This window comes from Microtus oregoni, unplaced genomic scaffold (genome assembly GCF_018167655.1).
Source record: "Microtus oregoni isolate MIOR12 unplaced genomic scaffold, Mior012 000033F_ref0000390, whole genome shotgun sequence".
Taxonomy (NCBI): Eukaryota; Metazoa; Chordata; class Mammalia; order Rodentia; family Cricetidae; genus Microtus; species Microtus oregoni.
The window spans coordinates 15,996,545-16,018,398 of record NW_024543092.1 but is presented as its reverse complement, the minus strand read 5'-3'; the positions used below and the strand labels follow the sequence as shown (position 1 = coordinate 16,018,398).

Below are 21,854 nucleotides of genomic sequence, written 5' to 3'. Positions count from 1 at the left end.
ATGTGAACAGCCAGGAGGTACGATGTGTCTTCAGGTGGTCCAATTAACTAAATCAACGAAATGCTGTCACTTACCAGAATGTAGCGATAAGAACTGCAGTCCTTGCTGGAGGGACCAATCATTTGATGGCTGTCTTCTAGGGGCAGTGTTCATGTTCAGTGCCTTGACTCTGGGAAAATCTAGTCAGTAGAATGCATGGTGCTGGGGCCAGCTGAATGCCAAATTCAAGCAGAAGAAAAATGCCCGAGTGTCATTTTCTCATCCATGCTTTCCACGAACACAGACTCAAAGTGTGTCCAGAAACTATGACAGAGCCCAGCACCATTTGGCTAAGCAGGCAGGGGTATGACATCTTTAAAGACTTGTTCTGTGTTTCTTGGCATCAAGTCAAATATTGTGACCAGTCACTTGTCACATTTGACCTTTGAAAGACGTGACATTTTATTTAAAAAGCAAGATGGGGTAATGGGGCTGTGTATTATGGTTAATTCTACAGATTGATTTCCTTCAGGCCTGGAAAGAAGGAGGTACCCTCCATCCCAAATGCTATTCAACAGAGAGGTTACGGGGATCACCTCCAACAGAAGCCCAGGCAAGCAGCAGGCTACTCCATGACGGCCTTCGCTAGGAAAACGGTTAAAGCTGTGATGTGTCGTGGAAACAGAAAGACAGCCTCGAAGGCCTTATTTTAAAACTCTGCCGAATGTGTGCTCAGGGCACCAGCAAAGGAAATGCGGCGTGTGTAGGTACACATGTACACCGCACACTAAAGAATACACACCCAACAACTTCCTGAAGCCATAACGAAAGCATCTGATTCAACACTTAGCAATTCCATGGGGTGGGCAAAGCTGAGGTTAAAGGATTTAAGTCCCTCGGGCTGCAGAACTGGAGAGAGTTCAGTGTTCTCTCTGCCTAAAGAACAGAGTGCATCGCTTAAAGCCCTGAGCCATGTTTAAAGGGAAAAGAGGTGTGTATGTGTCCCAGGCTCAAAAGGAAGAAAACACTAGAGATAAACAGGGGCAGTGTGGCTCAAACTCAAACCTCTAGGAGACCAAACAAGCCCATCCTCTCTGAGGTCTTCTGTTTCCTAGTCATACTTTGGGCAAAGTTAGTGTTGAACCCCATGTCCCCAGGTCAGGTTTGGGAAGGCAAGTGAGTTTCCTACTTTCAACAATTTGGTGATCTCCCACCAACTCCCAACTTCCCCAGAACATTAACATTGTAAACCCCAAAGCAAGTTAATTTGGAACTCAGGGATGTCAGAGGACTTTGGGATTTGGGTGGGGCATAAAGTGGAGGCTGGGAGTAGCAGGGGTCTCAGGCGACACTGGCTTTGACCACCTTTGTATGGTTCTAGTGAGCTCTGTAGTCCCGGATATGGGTACTTGGTTTGGGTGCCACTGGGAACCAGGTAACTATTGTTTATCTTTCTACATCCTAATGAAAGCTAAGGGGGAGGAAAGCATACTTCAGGGACCTCCTTGGTAGACAGGGGCCTCGTACTGTCGGCAGTATGAGACCACACACGACACTGAGAGTCTAACTGCAGGGCCTCACTTAACTCTAGGTGCTGAGACCGAGCTGACTTATCTGACTGTAACCGCAGCAGCACCATTTCCCACTGATGGGACCTCCTTGGATCTAGGCATGGGGTACATACTCAACACCTGCTAAGTTAAAGAATAAAGGTATGGATATGCAGATCACATATCATTATCAGAAATATTTAATAGAGGTTTATAAAGCTGTCTTGACCATGACATTCAAGGTCACATCTCTTGGGTGCACTAGGGACACAGGGTGGTAGTTCTGGGCACTGTGCTGGACTCTAAACAAGTGAGTACAACTCAGTATGAAGGGAGAAGGGGCCATCTACCTCCTTTCTCACTTCCTTGTAGGTTGAACACCTGGGATTTGCACATAGTTTGAGATAGACGGGTCTCGGACCTTGGCCGTCAGCCCGCAGAAGGGGTGGCTAAGAATGTGCACTGTGTTACGACAACCCATGCTGCGGAGTCCAGTTCTGTTTTAACTGGGAAAACACTGTAACTGGCTTTGGAACAGCCAAGCAAAAGCTGATTGTAATCCAACTCAAACACTCAAATAGCTATTTGTTAGCCAATGCCACCCAATAATATCTCTTATATGATATAATTAAAAAAAAACACTCAAATACCAACAGATTTAACTTTATAGCACCATACCAAAATACTAAACTTTCTTTGCACCTTTATTTCTCTTTTTCGGTACACATTTAGAGTATGGTCATCCTGCAAATTTCTGAGAAGTCCTGGAAAAGAAAACAACTAATTTTTAGGACAGAGCAGCAACTGGGTCTAGGCGAGATAATGCCAATCTGAGCGTAAATCCTTTGTGGGTTTCTGGAAGTCGGTTTTGTGAGAGTGGAGGGAGGAGGCAAGACTTCCCAGAAGAGCCTAGACACGGGGCGTGGTGTCAGCGAGCACCAGCAGTCTGCTCTGGAACCGGTTACTCTAGAGCCACCCGGCTTTCCAAGGGGCCGCTCCTGACAAGGGAACTGAGGCGCTAGATACTGTAATGTCTGTCTGTACTGCAAGAGAGATTAGGATGCTATAGAGTTCTCTCTTACCCATCTCCGTGTTTTCATTGGGCAACACTAAAATCTGATCTTGGCAGGCAGATATATAAAAATTTATTATAAGTGGGGTTTTAATTCAACATGGATCTGTTTGCTGAAGCGGGGTGAGGATTGCTTGCAGGAGAAAACAATTTCTCCTGACACCAGAGCCACCTCACCCTGGTTATGACTGCGTGTTCCTGCCTAGCTCCTCCGCGTTAGCGTTAGCGTGAGCAAGGCTTACAGTGGCAGGTGTTGGAGGGGCAGGAAGTGCAGACTGAAGAGGGCAGAGAGAGGTAGAGTGAGGAGGGACAGTGGCGGCAGTTTCAGAGAGACCGAATGTTTCACAGTAACAGTCACTGACCCAGGAAGAAAACCTTTCAATCAGAGTTGAGTATTAGAAAGTGAGCGGGCACCAGGCAGGAAGGAAGACGAGAGTACACCCTGGAATAGAACCATCACTTGGCACTGTTACACCACATACAATATAACATGTTCTTTTCAACATCGCACAATATAAATATTACACACGCTGGATAAACTAAGTGCAGAGTAACTTCGAGGCACACAGAATAAACATGGCGAGTGCGAGCTAGGATTAATTAAAACAAAGACGTGGTGAAAGGCAGAAGGTTATGATTCCAGGCCAGTCAGCTTGGAGAGCCCCGCTGCAGGGGACTGGCAGCCACCACCCATATATGAGGGGAATGGGCACACCTCAATGTCACATTGTTAATTGCTTCAGAGAAGGCCTAATCTGCTAAACAATCTGAGAGATCAAGGCAGCTCCCCACTCTCAAGCAGGTAACCCCAAAAGTTCCTTCTGGCCTTCAGGCTTCACTACCAGGAGGAGGCTGCTACATCTCCCCTATTTCCTGTAAATAACTTGGTTACTATGCAACCACGTTAGTCAAACTAGAACAGTATTCAAGAACACCCATCACAGTGCTTAACAAGATTTAATGTACATTTATTCTTAACATGTGGGACATATAAAGATTTATACTGAATAAATGATATTCATTAAGCCAGAGGAAAAGAGGAATTTACATCAAGTTTTTTTCATTTTTTTCTTTTCTTAAACTACATTATCTTGAAATACAAATGTGGATTCCTGTCACAGAAAAATCGCTGAAGTTGTGTTTCTTCCTTTTAGTTGTTTATTCTTTGTTTTTCTTTTTTTCTTTTTTTTGTCTGTACTGGTATCCATTTTCTAAATCAATCCATATGCAACCATTTCCACACCTTGATTCATGAAGCAAATTGGGAGCACCTGCTCTCCCAACAGAGCGTGACTTTATACATACAGAAACTTGTACATTACCCTCTTTTTTTGTTTCTTTTTGTTTTTTGTATTTTTTGTTTCTTTTTTTTGTTTTTTGGAGATATGGTCCTAATGAAAAAATATATAAAATAAAAATAAAAAATTATTTAAATCTACCATCACTTCGTAGTTACCACATCATGAAAAAGAAATGAAAACTTTGTACTAAAAAAAAAAAGAAAAGAAAAAAAATGAGGGTATGTTTAATGTACAACTTCTATATACATCACAGCCCACAGGCAGTAAAAAAAATATTTAAAAAACGATGAAAGGAATTGTGAAGAACTGTCACGTGGAGGCCGAACCGCAGCAGACATGGCGGTCGTGGTGAGGAAGCAGTTCCGCGGATGGCTGTCAGGGTGCAGCTTCCCCCCTAACTGAAAGCGCAGTTTTTTTTGCTCATAGCCTAATGTAACCACTTTCCTGTGGAGAAACCAGTATCACTCGTAGTTCTGACTGACTGCCACACTTCCTCGAGCCCCTATACCTATATCTCTAGAAGTTTCTATTGCACAGAGCTTTGGGTGACGGGGTGCAGTTTTGTTTTTATCATTCTATGAAGAATAAAATTCATAGGAAATCAATTCAAGGATCAATTTTCCTTCCACCTTTCTGCCTCGGTGTGGTAAAATTTTCCTATCTTAGCCTCTTTTGCCAAAAAAATTTTTTCTTTCAATTCACTTCCCCAAAACTGCAATACAACATTTAAAAAAAAAACATTAAAAAGGAAATTTTATGGAAAAGAAGTGACCTTTGAATGCACTGGACAGCAACTTTGGTTAAAAAAAAAAAGAAATAGAAAATCCCCAAAGGATCTACTTATACACACAGACAGCAAATATTAATTTTATAACTGTTTGAATTAATGATTTAATTCCCAATTGGTAAATAGTGATGGGGCAGAGAAGCAAGGACTCTCCCTTCATCCTACGCTGGATAAACGAGAACAGAAACAGCCAGTCCTATGTGACCCTCTATCTTCACTCACGCATGCGTGCCTGCTCACGTGTGTCATAACTGCCCAATCTGAAACAGTACATCACAGATGACAGATGCCACCAGAGAGTTCAGGACAGCCGATATCGAGATATCCAGCAACCGACCCTCGTGCAAAAGGAATTCTGAGCGGTTTTCGTCCACTCTGGCCATGGCCAGCAAAGCCTTGGCCGCCCTGCACATCATGTCTACGCTAGGGGGTTCCAGAGGTGGGGGCTGCATGTGCATGAGGCTGTGCTGGCTTTGCTGGTACTGCGCCATGGTCACCCCGTCCTCCAGGAAGCTTATCAAGTTTCCGATGCTTCCTTTCTGCACAGCTATTGCCCTTGCCGCCAGTGTGTCCCCCTGGGCAAGGTTCGATAAAAGCGCCATGGACATTTCTCGACAGACTGGGTTTTTGCGATCCCCAACGTACCTAACTAATGTAGCATAAAATTTCTCCTGACGACTAAATGGAGGTGTGGCCAAGATGAGGTCCACGTTGTTGTCCTGGATACTGAGTTTACAGAGCGTCTCTAGCACAAGTCTCTGTGGTGACAGGACTGAGTTGGGCCCCACGGTGGGAAAGGGGTCCTGTGCCTCTGCGGACGGGCACACCATCCAGTGCAGCAAACCGTCCAGGATCGGCAAGCAGATGCTCTCCGTGTACGCAGACAAGTCTAGCTGCCCGGAAATGTTGGCCAACGTGACCAGTGTGTTATCCCGCAAGACCTCAAGGCAGTCCCACCACCACTCATCTTTGCTGCAGGCCACCCCCTTGTCCTCATCCTCCTCCTTCTCGTAGGTCTGTGGCGCCCTTTTTCTCTCTGGATGCTCGTGATGCAGCAGAATCAGCTTTCCCAGGATCAGCACCAAGCCTGGGTGTTTGGACATCTCTGCGTCGTTGCCAGGCACGAAAGACAAGCTCCGCACAATGTTGGACACACAGATGCAGCGCTTGGCCAGGGAGTCCTGCCAGTGCGCGATGGTACACAGGGGCGTCTCGTCCCGGCTCCTGGGCTCGTCCTCCAGTAGCCTGATGTTCCGGTGGCTTTTGGCCTGCTGGATTCCAAAGGGAAACTTGTTGCTGTCGGTCTGGGGTCCTGGGTTGGCATCTTCAGGCAGGGCCCCTGGCCGGGCAGACAAGACGTCATCGATGGTGGCTATGATGCTTTTCTCTGGCTGCTCTTCGGAATCACCTTTGCCTTCTGGCTCTTTCTTCCTCCCGGTGGAGCTCAGAGGCGGAGGCGGGCGCCTGCGAGGAGGGATCTCCATCTTGCTCTCAAAGTGAGTCTGGATGTGCTCTGTAGTGTCGCCGCCCCCCAGCTGCCAGTGCAGGAGCCCACTGTTGAACTCCTGCACGCGGCCCAGCTTGTCAGACCGGTCCACCACAAACAGGTTGCTCTTTTTGACAATCTTTATGGGCAGCTTGTCAAACTTACTGGCCTGCTTTGGCGTCTCCTTGGGGTCCGAGGTGGCATCTGGAGCAGCAGGGGCAGCGCTGCTCGTCCCCTCCGACTCTGTCTTTCCACTGTCTTCCTCCTCCTCCTCATCCTCCTCCTCTTCGTCAGGACACTCAGCATCTTCTTTCCCAGAATCGTCTCCTGAGGACTGGCTGTCGTCTTTCTTCCCCGTGTGGTGATCAAGTGCTTTATGGCTGGGGTCGCCCACTTCATATTCCATAAGAATTCCGAAAATGTCAATGAGGCATTTTCGGAAGTACTCTACTAAAAGTTCCAGGAAGCCAGACAGCTGGAGAAGAGAGAGAGAGAACAGGCACAGGGTGAGGGGTGGGGTCATCAGCTCTGCCTGAAGGGGCTGGAGGGCACACCACACACCCGAAAGCTACCTTCCTAATGACGGACAAGTGTAGGCAAGTGTGTCCCTCGTTCTCTGACAACCGGCACTGCCAGCACCGGCACCGCCAGCACTGGCACCGCCAGCACCGGCACCAGCTTTCCAGACCCATGGTTCCCACATGGTGAGAATTGCCACCACTCTCCACAGATGGGCGAGCTCCCCCACTCGCCACGGCTTGCCAATTTAGGCACTGTGCATGTGAGGAGTGGGAGCAAGGATGTTATGGACTCTTGTACCCAGAGCGGATCTGTTTCCTCTTCTATTTATCTGGGAGTCATCTGCTGGGGGTTTTATGGTTATAATCTCGGGATTTTTATGGCTATTTTTGTCTCAGGTTTCATAGGTTGCCCTAACTTATGTTCTCTCTATACCTTTTGGAAGAGATAATTTGAGCAATGTAGTAGCTCATAAACAGTGAAAATTATAATCAAATCAATTCAGTCCCTGATAAGCGAATGAGACTGCTCCATAAGATGCAATTTTACATTTCAGTTATTGGCAAAGTTAGTGAAAGACAGGCGCCCCTAGCAGAGAGGCCCGGCCTGTGGAAAGGTGAGCGAGCCCTCCTGCTCGCACTGCTCACTCCGGCACGCAGCCCATCATACTCAGGCTGCACATGGCATGTAAGGATGCTCCTGTACGACAGACACTATGGAGCTGCCCACACTTGTGCATCTCTGTTCCCTGGAAGGGGCTTGGGACTCTGTCCTGGGGTGAGGGGACACAAGCTGTACCAAACAGTCACTTTGGTGCTCCCAAAGGAATTCTCCCACGTGAAGCTTGGGCGGCCCCCTCCCTTTTACAAGTTTACCTCTTCCCTAGTAAAGGGCAAGTTAATCAAACACTTCCGGGTTTAAAAAATGCACGACCAGCCAGAGTTCACCTGTCACGAGGTGAAGGTTCTAGAAAAGGCTGGACACATTATTTCAGTTTTTCTTAAAAACAAAACACCACCACCAGATAATGCAATGTTTGTGACACTTTAATTTATTCCACCAACTTAGAATTGTCTCTTGGGCTGCACAGAAGACATGGTGAAAGAAACAGGGTGGTGGAGAGTTCTGGTCTTATTCAATATCAGGAAAGGAATGGGCAGCCCAGCATCCTCGGGGGCTGAGCTGTTTACACCCCACAAAGAGAGCTGGCCTCTCAGTTTTACTGTCAGCACCTCTTAAAGGCCACAGCCCCAGTGACTGGAATCTTTCTCAGGGTTCTTGATCACACTGCTACAAACTACTCTGAACAGCGAGTTTCAGATAGGGTTAAGCAGCAAGATTTCGAATGACTGCTTCAGAACAGCCAGGAGAAAGGCAGACCTGGAGGCAGGCAAGGCCATCAGTCCCTGATCATTTCTGTCATATGGTGGGGACATAGGGATCATCGAACTCTATTCTCTTACATAATAAGTTACCCATTTTCTACTGGGGAAAAAAACTGCAGCATGCGGAGGTGGCACACATACAACCCTAGCACATGGAAGCGGAGACCACTTCAAGATCACATAGGGTCAAGGCCAGGCCACATGAGAGACTGCCTCAAACAAATGTGACAAATTCTTTACTTCTCTCTCTCTCTCTCTCTCTCTCTCTCTCTCTCTCTCTCTCTCTCACACACACACACACACACACACACACACCCCAGCAATGGAATTCTCATCCCACACTAAGCCCTCAGGCAACTCCATGTTGATGAATCTGCTTCATACTAACCACAGTGATTCAAAGTCTTGGGCAGGCCCTGCTCATCAGCTGAGGCACCAGCACAAGAACGGTGATCCACTAACTGTGTAACACGCTAACTTGCTGTGAGCTGCACTATGGCTGCCTCACCTGGGAGAGGTTGAAGGTGGCGACAGTGCTGTCGTCGTAGAGGAGAATGTTGATGGTGTCCAAAGCCCAGGTGCTCTCGGCCAACAGACCCGACTTAAGGGACATCATCACACGCCACGCCTCGGGAGTGACTAAACAGGAGAAGAGGACATTGTGAACATTTGCCCTAGAGGAAGAGCAGAGCGTGGGCTGCAGCCCAGCTGCACACAAATGCTCGCAGTCAGCCACGGCTGCCGCCTGACTAGCTGAAGATGCTAACCCTGTGGTCCTTGTCATCTCGGGTGTTCAGTAGGGGGCACCAGGTTTGCACAGTGGAACCCCAGCAGAGCTGTCTTCTTTTGCCTCCTTCACTCAAAAGGACCTCAAGGTGGCATCTTGAGACTGGCAAGTTTGTGGAATTAGAGGAAAATGTAAGGCCCAGACAGTGTAGCCTTAGACAGAGGTCTGGGTTTCCGGCACTGTTTCTCTCACTTCCATGCCCCTTCATCAGAACATGCTGTGGCCGCAACCAGGCACCCTGATCGTCCGTTTTCAGGGTGTGGCTGAGCCAAGGACAGGGAGGTGGGAAGCCCGCATTTCTTTTGTTCCTACTCCTGCCATCAGAAGTGAGCAAATGACGCTGTCAGGTTTGCTGAGAGGGTGGGGCCACACTGGGGGCTTCCCATGCCCTGAGTCTGCAGTGGGAGCTCTTCAGGAGGCCTGCGGGGGGCCTTGGATGTGACCCCGAGGTTGAGAGGGAGCCTGGTGTACCCCCTCACTACAACTACAAGTTGTGCCGTGCGCAGTGCACGTGAGTGTGATGGGGGGGGGGGGGCTGTATTTAGGTGTGTCCAAAGACATCACTGCTGTGATTTTGTTTTACAAGCTTTTTAAGATTTTTGTCTTAAAACATGACTTTTGTCATACAAAGAATCAGACTTTAGAAACTAAGGAACATAAATTTCCCTAAGCTAAAGGCAAGCACTGATAGAAACTGAGCTAAGAGGTGAAAAACCAAACAAAACAGAAATAGATACTGGGCTGGAGAGATGGCTCAACAGTCAAGAGTACTTATTCTTGGAGAGGAGCAGGGTTGGGTTCCAGCAGCCAAATGGCAGCTAACAACCATCTGGAACGCCAGTCCTGGGGCTTTAACACCCTCTTCTGGCTTCCTTGGGCAATGCATACATATAGTGCAGATGCACATGTAGGCAAAAATCACATAAAATAAAAATAATTACATCTTTAAAAAAGTAGATATATGTATCTATTTAAACACACAACACACACAAACATAAATATCTATTTCATTTTAAATTGTCTATAAAATTGGGCTCAGTATCTATGCTCCAGCATCTCCCCTACAGATCCATATAAAAAAGATGCCGTTTTTCTCACTGTGTACCTACTTATCTCCAACAACTGACAGCATCTTTATTATCTATTTAATTTTCTCATCACTGCAAATGATCTGAAGCCAAGTGATTCCAAAATCTCTGAAAAAGTTTTTTTCTTATATAACCAAGAGCTATTATTTCCTATGTTGTGTTAAAGAACTTCAAAATAACTGCAGAGGAAGCTGTGCTTACTCCAGATACTCCAGACCACTAATTAGTATTCCCGTCGTCTCACAGAGGACGGGCGAGCGCATTAGTATTCAGCTGCAGCTCCAGACACCATGGCAGAGAGCACCACACATCACATCTATCCATCTATACACCACGGCCAGGCTTCCGCCCTTCCCCAGAGAAGCTCAGCTTACACCGCCACCAGAGTGGCTTGCCTTCAACTCCCTCAGCCTCACAGTGGGCCTCTTAAGCATTCGCTGCAGCAATTAAGTGGCTTGGTTAGGGCTAAATCTGAAGCCAACGCACAGCACGTGACTACTCAGGAGTCCTGAGTCTCTCCTTGAAGCTTCTGTCTCTCACACACGCAACCTTTGCACCTAGAAGTATCATTATTTCAATGCAGGCTCTTCTCTGGGCCTGTTTCTTATTCAGATGAGTAGGCTAATCAACGCTCCCATAAGTAAATATCCTGATAATTCGTATTATTAAGCATCTCATCCAATTGAATGGATGGAAATGACATCTAAATTGAAGTTCCAGATTGAAAAGACAACCCATTTTCAGAACACCCCTTCCAAACTCACCAATGTCTTTTGAGGTGATCTTTCGCCTTTGTTTCAGGACGGGCTGTGACGCTTCCACAGAGCCAGGGGGGAAGGTAATCTCCCTTCTGATTGGTGGTGGCTGAGAGGGTGGTCCAGCAACCTGCGATGTGGGGACTGTGGGCATGACCTTCTGCATCTTCATGGTGGGCAGGAAGGGAGATTTGCTTGGAGACATGCGGCTCTCCAGGGAGCGCTGGAAGGAGGCGGGGCTGGGCGCCCTGGAGATGTGGTTTGGCAGCGATGGTGGTGTCTGGTATGATGGCTGAGGCGGGCGCGTGATGGGCTGCATGGAGGCCGACGACGACATGTAAGGCTGGCGCTGGCTGACGTGGGAAGGCCACTGGCTCTCATGGTTGATCCTCTGATCTGGTACCATCATATCATCCGTTCGGTTCATGCCCGGGTAAGGTGGCGCCTGTGCAGGGCCACCTGGACCTTGCCTGTTCTGGTAGGGATAAGGCATATCGTTGCGTGCTGCCCACACGTTCTGCTGCGGCCCCTCGCTGGAGGCTGACTGCATGGGGCCACCCATCATCTGAGGTGGGATTCCATGTGGCTGCATCTGGCCTGGGCCCTGCATCCTCTCTCTGTTGTAGGGGTAGGGATACTGTCCCTGGATGGGCCTCCTGTCCGGGCCAGAGTAAGAGCTTCCGTACTGGTTGTACACCTCCTGCTGCTGGCTGCCATACTGCATGTTGTACATGTCCCCTTCATGGCGCTTGGCTGGAGGCCCGTACATGCCATCCATATGGCGTTTGTAATTCTGAAATTCATATACAGACAAAACATACTGATGTACTCTTAGAGGTATAATCATACACACTCAATTATGCAAAATAGTTATTACTGGGTAGATGGTTCATTTCCAAACGAATATGGGACGCTCTTACACACTGACAAGCACTGGCAATTTAGGCTTGGATTTCAGTATCACCACACACTCTGAGGAGGGCTTCTCAAGTTTGCTTCCATGGATATGAAACTTTGTTAGACAAAAACAAGGACCCCTCTCCTTGGGCTGCAACACGGACAGCACAGCACGGGTGACCACCAAGCAGCACGTGTGCACAGACAGAACCGAGAGATGCTCTGCCTTACAGGAGCAGGCGGGGGATCCCAAGGTCGCCCTGGGAGGCTCTGGACCAAAGGGACCCCTCAACAGATGGCAATACATCTATGCAGACACAGCTCCTCAGGCTGGTCTGCCTACTGGCTAGGTCCAGTTCTCCAAGAAACCCATCCTGGTCCCTCCATACAACTCCTTCCCCTCATCTCTTACCAGTGCCCATTCCTGGTGGGAAGCGGAGATGCTGAGGGTGAACCATGCTGTTTCACTTCACTTCAAACTAATTACATTAAGCTGATTCAACAACTATAAGGTATGCTCCGGAAGTAAATGAATATTTCAAAACGACTTTGTTATTGAAAAATTCTAAGACAATTCTGTGTGTGTGTGTATTCTCTTTTTGCCAGAGATTCCAGGTCAAAAAGGTAGCTCAGCAACAACTGGATGCAATGTCTGAGGTCACATTTGAAGCTCCATCCTCAAGGTCACTGTGACTTTTGCATGACTCAGCTGGGAGCCAGCATGAACTACCCTATTACTCAAAATATGTCATTAGTTATTATTTTAAAGAAAAATTTTAGTGAGTGCACGTCAGGGGGGCAACGGGCCCCACAGTCACTAAGTAGCGCCCACCAAAATAGGTGATGTCGGTATCACGGGCACGCACAGCCCATTGCTCGTATCTAAGAGTCAGCTCTTAGGCATGGTCTACAACAGTGTGGGTTGTTTTAAGTATGGCACATTTCTGTCCTACAGTGGATTGACTAGCAGACAGTTGTCCCTGGGTATCTACAGAGACTGATCCCGGGACCCCCGTGGGCCACATTCAGACATTCAAGTCCCTTGGAGACAAAGGCTCAAGCTTTCTCTGCCATCTAAACACACTCTGTTGTTTGAGTTATTTCTAGAGGACTCGGATCACAGTGCAGTGCAAGCAAATGCTATCTCAATAGCTGTGCCTACTCATTCAGAGAACGAGGATGAAGGAAATGTATGCACACGCTCTGCACACGTCTTTTGATCTGTGGTTGGCTCAGCTCATGGATCTGGAACATGGAGTGACCACAGACATGTGCCCAACATGTATTACGTATCCCAGCACATTACATATCAAGAGCTGTCTTCAGTTTTCTGAGTACTTCCTAGACAACCCTCTCAGACTACTGGGTAGAGCGCACAGCTGCTGTTGGCCCTCCCCAAATCTTCCTAAGAAAGACAAAGGGAAAACAGGCCCACACCCACTGCTCCACTCACCGGCTGCTGTGGGTACAGGCCAGGCTGGTGTCCTCCATACGTCGGCTGTCCTGTGGGAGGACCTTGGCCTGGATACTGCTGCCCGTAAGCCTCATGCCTAGATCAAGGTATTCAAAGAAAACTTAGTTTACACGGAACTTGCGGCAAACAAAGACACGAACAGCCCATTTCCAGACGCTCTACCCAATGGCTCTGCCTTCTCTCCACACGCACTACTTCCAACAGAGCAGGATGCCACAGCTGTAGCCCAGTTTCTTTCAGGGATGGTAACACCCATCTTAGGAGAGGAGCCAAACTCCCAGCTCAGGCTGTTGCTAATAGGTGTCAGAGGAATACCGGTCGGACAGGCAGGACCTTGTATGTACTTGTCCTGGCTGTGGCCTCTTCCTTTGAGGCGGAAGCACCACCCACTCACTGGCGAGTGCTGCATGGTGTTGTCATGGGAGTCAGAAGAAGGAACTAATTAGAGTTCAGAGACAGCATTTCTAGAAGTATAAGAATATCTGTGAGTTCGAGACCAGCCTGGTCTACGAGAGCTAGTTCCAGGACAGGCTCCAAAAACCACAGAGAAACCCTGTCTCGAAAAACCAAAAAAAAAAAAAAAAAAAAAAAAAAAGAATATGGACGATGCTACTTCCTCTCCCTTCTCACTGAGGACAGACATGCTTCAGTTTTTAAAGCTAGATTCTGTGAGTGAGTCCCCAGATGCTAACCCTGGCAGAGGAGTGGTCAAAATTCTAAGTTCCTAATGACAAAGGGTATGGAAAAGGATACTAGTAGCGACCGAAACTCCTATCAAATCGTCGCTCAGAAATAGACAGTTTTCCTTTGCAACTGCTCTCTCATTCAGAAATCGTAAGTACCACGAAGCTAACATTCTCAGGGGTAACAGAGCTGGAGCTGTGACAACAAACTGGCGTAATTTAGAAAGACTGGATCTTGTTGGAGGGGAGAGTAACTGAACTGGATATATTATTAATCTGATCAAGAAACGAAAATAGATAGGGGAAGACTCTAGAAGGGAGGATAGAGAAAAGAACTATAATTGACAAAAATAAAACTTAAGATGGGCAGGTAACACTTTTTCAGAAGATTGCCAACAGTGAGGCAGGCTCTGAGGTGGACTAGTCAAAGCCAGCCTCTGCAGCAGAAGGAGAACAAGCTAACTGGAATCTCTGGGAGTGTCTGTCCTTACACAGCTATCTAATCTCACTGGGGAAAACCAGCAGCTCTTACTTAATCCTAGACCCCAGCTGATTCCTCATCCCATGTACTAGTGATCCGCGGCTAACTGTGACCCCCATTCCATGCACTAGGCATCTGTGATGGCTCACAGATTGATGTCATCACACATGGTCAGGGTATGAACACTGAAAACCACCATGTGTGGGACAATGGTCTTGCACCCTGTAAAGTTTTGTCAGTTGTACTGGTTTAATAAAATGCTGGTTGGCCAGTAGCCAGGCAAGAAGTATAGGCGGGGCGACCAGAACAGGAGAATTCTGGGAAGAGGAAAGGCTGAGTCTTCAGTCATCACCCAGACCAAGAGGAAGCAAGATGAGAATGCCTCACTGATAAAAGATACCAAGCCACATGGCTAACACAAGAATTATGGGCTAATTTAAGATGTAAGAATTAGTTAATAAGAAAGCCTGAGCTAATGGGTCAACCAGTTTATAATTAATGTAAGCCTGTGTATTTCTTTGGGACAAATGGCTGCGGGACCAGGTGGGACAGAAATCTCTGTCAACAACCATGTCACCTGGTTCCCAGTGGCGCTGTACTTTAAGAGCCAGGCTCTGGGAAGACCCCGGGGAGACCTGACTAGGTGTAACAGTTATTTTCACACCCACCCACTCCTTGTCCTGAGCCCCTCTCCAGACATCACCTCTCCTGGCTCTAGCAGGTGTGCTGGTGAGGGCCTGAGCGTAGTCATGCGACCCTGGGCAGACACCAACCATATCCGGATCATGGAGGAAGGGACTCAAATCCCCCTTGTCCTTTACCAACACATGGCAGTTGCAGAGAGGACAAGGCCCGCTCCTCTCGTGTGCTTCACAGATCCCAAGTACACGCCACAGGCTGAAGGCCTGCCTGGAGCATGTCTCACTAAGGAAGAATACACCAGTACAAGAGAGAGAAGCCTTTGGTGTCACAACCAGGGGCACAGGAATCTCTTCATGAAGGAAGCCCGTTGCTGTCACCACTGAAGGATGATGCTTCTGATGGCCTTCCTGTGCGATCCACTGTCTTCCTACCTAAGTACAATCGGTATAACAGTGATCCTGTGGTTCGGCCTGCCATGTGGATATCAAAATGGATTCAAGGAGAGACTCTTGTGTCCCTGAGATGTCTGTTAAGAGTAAAATCCACTCTTGGTCCAGAACTCGGAAAGCCTGAGAGCCAAGTGCAATATCCTAGGTATCCCAGGGAGTGTTGGGGAGGAGAGCCGGGTACTGTAAAGCCCAGGGAGCTGGCAGAATTTATAGGCACATCTAGGCGGTCTCACTGTGGTAACAGCTGCCTCGGGGGATGCTGGTCCTGGGTCGGAGGGTGCGGTGTGTCGTGGCTCCTGAGTTCTGGGGGAAGAGTGGCCTACCAGTCACGCCAGGACACCAGAATCTGAGGTCTGCTGCCGACACCTGCTCATAAATAACAGCCCCTGACTGTCCGAGACCAGGTTCTTCAGGGTCTGGCTGGGGCCACCCCTGTAAGTAGCCACTAGACATGGTTACTGTGCTACCACTAGGGCTCAGAAGTGTGCATCCGAGGAAAGCAGGTTTTGGTAAATTGTCTAATCTCACCAAAAGCACTCACCTTCGGTCATAACCGGCTCCATAGGGAAACTGCTGCCGCTGGCCCATGCCCAGGTTGGACATGGCACCTGAGGGACTCTGGTTGTACACGTCCTGCATGCTGCTGTTGGGCATCTGTCCTTGTGTCATGAAGGGCTCGCTACTTCCAGGCACTGTGGTTTTTCAAAAAACAAACAAACAAACAAACAAAAAAACAAAGGCAGAGGATTAAGCAATTTCTAAGACTCATAGGACTTACACACTCCCTTCTAGAAATTTCTATGATCCCTATATGTTGTATGACACACCACAATCCTAATGAAAGGATATGAAGTCTTCCCAAGGAGGCAGAATCCTGAGATGGTCTCAAAGATACCTGCATCCCAGGTGCTTGCTTTGCATGAGCCTCTGATCTTGACCTGGGCAGGCCCAGAAACAAGCTGGGCTGCGGCTCCATGGTTATGGTATGTTCCACAGCAAGAAACACTCAGAGATGTAATGATGTTTACAATTGGCTGTGCATTCACCCTTCAAATCTGGGGCTCAAGGCTGACTTTGGAGCCTTTCTGACTCTCTCCTACTGGTCCTATCATCGAATGACGGACATCCTGAAGGGTGGACAGAGATCAGCCCACAACAGGACGGTGGCTTTGGTCCCATAACCATAAGAGACCAAGGAATAAATTCTGCCAACAACTTGAAGAACCTGAAGGGGACCTGGAACTCAGAAGTCCTGGCCGACACCTTGGTTCTGTGTGAGACTGAGAGCAGAGGCCAAACCTACTCCTGACCCCCCAGAGTGTCTATAGTCCTGCTCTCATAGGTGTGGTCTGTGTTGCCTGCTATGCAGTGATGCAGAAGCTACTAATGCTTATGTTGACTACTGTCTGTAGAACAACGTGATACCAGCTCATGAAGGGACTGTAAACAAGACATATAATATGTATTTAAAGCAGTTCCCACTTCTATTTCTAAGTTTCTAAGGAAAAGCCAGAAACCCTTGCCATAAACATGCATTCACAAGAGCTCAAGGGGCTGGAGACATGGCTCACTGGCTATAGCCCTTGCTGGACCGGAGTTCAGTTCCCAGCATCTACAGTGCCTGCTGTTTCACTATGGCCTGTAACTCTATGGAGATCTGAGGCTCCCTTCTGGCCTTTGGAAGCACTTACATTAGTTTGAACATACATACATATTTATATTTAAAAAAAAGAAAACAGGAAAGTTGAAGATGGGACGAGCCCTGACTTATTTCTGTCAAAAAGCAGACCACCAAAGAGGTTGCATATGCAAATGAGCATCAGCTCAGAGCCCGAAGAAAGCAGTATTAAGTCCATCACTTCCTGCAAGTATTTGAAACATTTTAACGTTTAATGACTCTGACAGCTACGTCTAAGTGAAGCAAAGCTGACTGAAGATTTCTGAGTCAATACTGTCACACCGTAGACCAGCCACAAGGGCTGAGGCCAATGCAGGAATATCACAATCTCCACCTTCTCTCTGTCTGAGTTCACAGCAACTTGTGGTAGAACCAGTTTTGAGAATTATGTTCCATTTTATAGATGGAAAGATAGAGACAGACAGAAGTCAAGTGTCATAATTAAAGTAAAGTAGTTTAATTCCCTAATACACAAAGACATCTTAAAAAAATCAACAACAACACCAACAAAAGATGGTAAGTCAAAAACAAGAAAAAGCCATTCACAGAAAAAGGAAACTAAATTGTCACTCAGCATGTGACCGACGTGTGGCCTCACTGTGGAAATTTAAGTCACGATCTGATTGGCAGATGTTCCGGTGGCTGGTTAAGAATCAGCTTAGTAAGCGGGGCCCACACACTTGCACACTCCCACCAGTGCCTGTAACCGCTGCGACTTCTGCCGGTCCCTGATGTGGGCAGCCGCCCCCTGGCACACACAGAGCACATCTATGTGTGTTCACAGTACATGAAGTTCCCTTCCCTATAAGGACACTGGGCTGGGTGACATGGCTGGGGCTGACCAACAGGATCAGGAGAACGGATGCAAGCAATCTTCTTGGAACATACTTCCACTGTGTGACAGCATGACAAGGGTACCCTAGAAACTACATAGGAAGGTCCCAGACTCTAGCTGGATCCTAGCAAAGACTGTCGATGTCAGTTATGTCCCTGAGACACAGGGAAGTTGTGCTGACTGAAGTCAGGACAGTTGGCGCAGTTTGCAGTATCATGAAACATGACAGAGATACTTCATTTCTATTCTTTGACTCAAAAATCCATCTTCCATCTCATGGAGACACTGCCACAATCACAGGAACAGCTTATTTCAACAACTGTTTTGTATGAGCAAAATGGGAGAAAATGGCCCGGCCAGTGCTCCAGCACCAGGGTCTAGTTAAAGATGAAGCACAGCTGTGTGTTTGGATGTTAACAGATGCTCAGGCACTGGGTACCATGGCCAGAGCTTCAGAGAGAAAAGGACACAAGCGGGTTGGAGGCTGGTGGTACGCAGGCACAGCCACCTCCACAGGCTTAAGGGTCCTGAGACCAGACTGACTCACTGTACCACCGAGTCACAGGCCAGTGATAGCGACGCCACCAACAGTGCTTTCCACTGACCAAATTGGTCTGAGTGGTAGAAGAAGGCAAAGTGAAGAATAGAAAATATTATTTACAACAAATTAGAGATGGAGGACAATCTTTCCTGTGGACTGTGTTTCTGCCCCAATGCTATGGGGCAAGAGGCGAGCTGAATATAAAAGGATCGAGCCATTTATCTATGATACACGTGGCTGATGAAGACGTATTACTCTCCAGCAGCACAGCTCTCTGCGTGCTCCCCTAACTGCACAAATTCAGTTTGTGCATATGCACAGGTGCACACCCACATGGAGCTAAGTCCCCTCTAGTCCCCATCTTACTCTTGAGATGAGCTCTTTCTTACTGAATGTGGGGCTCAGGAACTCGGCTAGGCTGGGTGTCCAGCAAAGTCTGGGGATCCTCCGGTCTCGGCCCCACAGAGCTGGAGCTGTGGGTATCTCCACCACTCTCAGCTTTTATGTGCTTGCTGGAGATCCAAATCCAGGCCCTCCTGTCTGTGTGGAAAGTGCCTTCCCCGATGGCTACCTCCACAGGGAGGAGGGGCACAGAGGTCCCACCCCAAACACAGATTGGTTTTTCCATGTTATTGTTACATGTCTAGAGTCTAAAAGTGGGATATGGACCCAAAAACTCTTTTCACACCACTAAAACCCAGATACTGCTAACAGGTCTTTCTATCTCAAGGTTATTTGATTTATTGTATATTCTGAAAACCTGTATTTAGAAGTAGCCCCAAGACTCTTGAAAGGAAAAATCAGTTTATCTTGCTTTATGCAACTGATCTCTGAAATATGTTTGAAATATTCTAAATCTCATTTGCTTGCTAGTACACACCCAATGCTACAGATGTCGAGATTCTTATGTTTTTATAGTCCATAATACTCATCAACACCAAGCTGGAGCTTCATGCATCACTCCACTTATGGCTATCACAAAACTCACAGCTGGTATGCACACGTTTTTAATCCCAGCACCCGGGAGGCAGAGGCAGGTGGATCTCTGTGAGTTTGAGGCCAGCCTGGTCTACACAGAGTTCCAGGTCAGGACCTTTGCCCTCCTCTGATGCATCCGTACAACATCACTGCATGTCCAAGCTTTCCTGTTGCTTTTTTCTTCAGTCACGGCCTCTGTGCTTCTCCCTCTAAGTTTGTTAAGTCCGTCAAGAGCTATGTAAGAGCCACAGGCATAGTACACAGTACCCAGCACACGCTAACACGATGCTGATGATGCGGGAGCGGGAGCACCTCCTGACCATGGAGTCCACGGTTCTTCCACTGGCTCTTATGCATGGACTCACCCCTTACAGCATACCCAGGCTCTACCACTGTCGCCATTTCTAGATGAGGCAAGCAAGACACGTAGAAGCTATGCTTTTCTACAGCTTAAGCAAGGAAGTGAGGCTGAGCTACTAAATGGCAGACACTCAGATGTGTCCCAAATGAACAGGAGACTAGGATATGAGGCAGTGGCGAGAAGAAAGCCTTCTGGACCATGTCCATGCAGAAACTCCGCTCTCTGTACCTTTTCTCATTCCACTGAAGGGGTCCTTGTTGGGCTCGTAGGGCATCCTGGCCATCATGTCTGGCATGCTCATGCCCTGCTGGTACGGAGCATTTGGAGTCATGGAGTTCCGTTTTGGGTATGCCGCATCACCCACGTCTGAGAATGGGTCGTGCACACTGATTGTACTGCTCCTGAAAGATGCAAAAGATGAAGGCTGAATGACCCCGCAGCACGAGCTACACACACTGAGCTCGAGAAATAAACCACTATTATATGCTAAAACTAGCAGCACTAAACTCGTAAAAACTAACCAGGGAACAACACTGTTTTCTATTAGGTGTCCTCCAAAAACAAAATAAAACCTGAGTCTACATCTCAGAGTCCCCGGAACATACCTTCCACTTTGCATGGGGGTCATCTGTCCATGAGGGGTAGATGCTGGGGTTGGTGGCTTCAGGTCACCGGGAACTTCTGCCATTGAATTGCTGCCAGTTGACTGTGGAGTCTGTGGGCCTTGTAAGGATCCTGAGTTAGCTGGCAGTGGTCAAAGAAAATAAGGGAAGAAGCTAGAGTTATTGAGTAGAGTAATTTGACAGCCATGTATATGAAAGGATTAGAAGGAAGACATTTTTGGAAACATAGCAACAATGTAGTAAAATCAGTCACTTATATGTTGCTTTTATTAAGGGGATGGAATGAGAGAGGGAGGGAGGGGCAGAGAGAGAGAGAGAGAGCGAGCGCGCGAGAGAGCATGCGTATTCCAAGGGTGGAAGACAGGACTCACACGCTAAGACAAATGCTCTGCTCTGAGTTCTACCCCCATCAGCCAGAAAAGGAATATTTCGGAATAAACGATTTAGAAACATACTTCATTTGTGAGCCATAAAATATAGTTATACGTTTGACTGGGTAATTGCTTCCTGGGGTATTTATCCCGGGGAAAAGGAGTCTAAGAAAAAGAAGGCTTTAGGCAGAAAATTGTTTAACTCAGCGTTGTTGGAAATACTCTACATGTAAATAAAGGAGAAACGGGACGAGAATTTTGGCACATCAGTCTGATGGTCTGTAATAAAGTGCTTCAGAACACGGGTTCTGCAGCGCAGCAGGGCATGTTTGCAGCTCAAAGTGGTTATGTAGGTTAACAAGGCACCTTACGCTATTTTAATATCTTTTCAACAGTTGGACACCTATGCTCTATCATTAAAAACAGTCATTTGAGCTGTAAGATTTGTTATTGCAGATGCACATCAGGCTGGCTTGCGGTTAGTTCTTCAATCCTGCTGCTGGCCTTCTGAGACTGTTTCCACCACAGTTACTTGAGAGTCACAGTATTTGGAAGGGAGCCCTTTCAGAACTCAAGTGGGTTATTAGTTAACCTTGCCCACTCCATCATCTACCGTAGTCTTTAGCATGCTAGATGTTCAATAGATAGATGTTGGCTCCATGTCTCCATCAGACAGGAACATAGATGTTGGCTCCACGTATCCATCAGACAGGAACATAGATGTTGGCTCCATGTCTCCATCAGACAGGAACATAGATGTTGGCTCCACGTATCCATCAGACAGGAACATAGATGTTGGCTCCATGTATCCATCAGACAGGAACATAGATGTTGGCTCCATGTATCCATCAGACAGGAACAATCGGGGGAATCTGTGTCTGGTGCATCTAGGCCCTTTTCAACAGATGAACCCGCAGTGTAGCCAACTGACAAAGGCCACACAACCCCATCTTTATGGCGTCTGCACAACTGCCTGGGATGAGCACTGCCGACTGCCAGCACGTGGGAAATGACACTTGCTCTCCTGTGGAGGAGGGGACAAGCTTCGCTCCAGTGCTTGTTTTAGTTCAGAGGAAATGGGGGGTAAAGCAGCCCTAAGCCATTTCTTAACGAAGGTGTCAGAAATGGGAAA

At 47.6% G+C, this 21,854-nt stretch overlaps 1 protein-coding gene across 3 annotated transcripts in view; it reads right to left on the bottom strand.

The window, feature by feature from the left end:
* Positions 1-3,539: 3,539 nt before the first annotated feature.
* Positions 3,540-21,854, bottom strand: part of Arid1b (AT-rich interaction domain 1B) — a 348,435-nt gene continuing 330,120 nt past the window's right edge. For all 3 annotated transcript variants that reach the window (XM_041679956.1, XM_041679957.1, XM_041679958.1), the window contains 7 exons: positions 20,334-20,472; positions 19,957-20,129; positions 15,877-16,027; positions 13,060-13,156; positions 10,719-11,502; positions 8,588-8,718; positions 3,540-6,650 (listed from right to left, as the gene is read on the bottom strand). In XM_041679956.1, the coding sequence (XP_041535890.1) occupies positions 4,935-6,650; positions 8,588-8,718; positions 10,719-11,502; positions 13,060-13,156; positions 15,877-16,027; positions 19,957-20,129; positions 20,334-20,472 (3,191 nt within the window). In that variant the 3' untranslated portion in view covers positions 3,540-4,934. The remainder of the gene's footprint in view (positions 6,651-8,587; positions 8,719-10,718; positions 11,503-13,059; positions 13,157-15,876; positions 16,028-19,956; positions 20,130-20,333; positions 20,473-21,854) is intronic.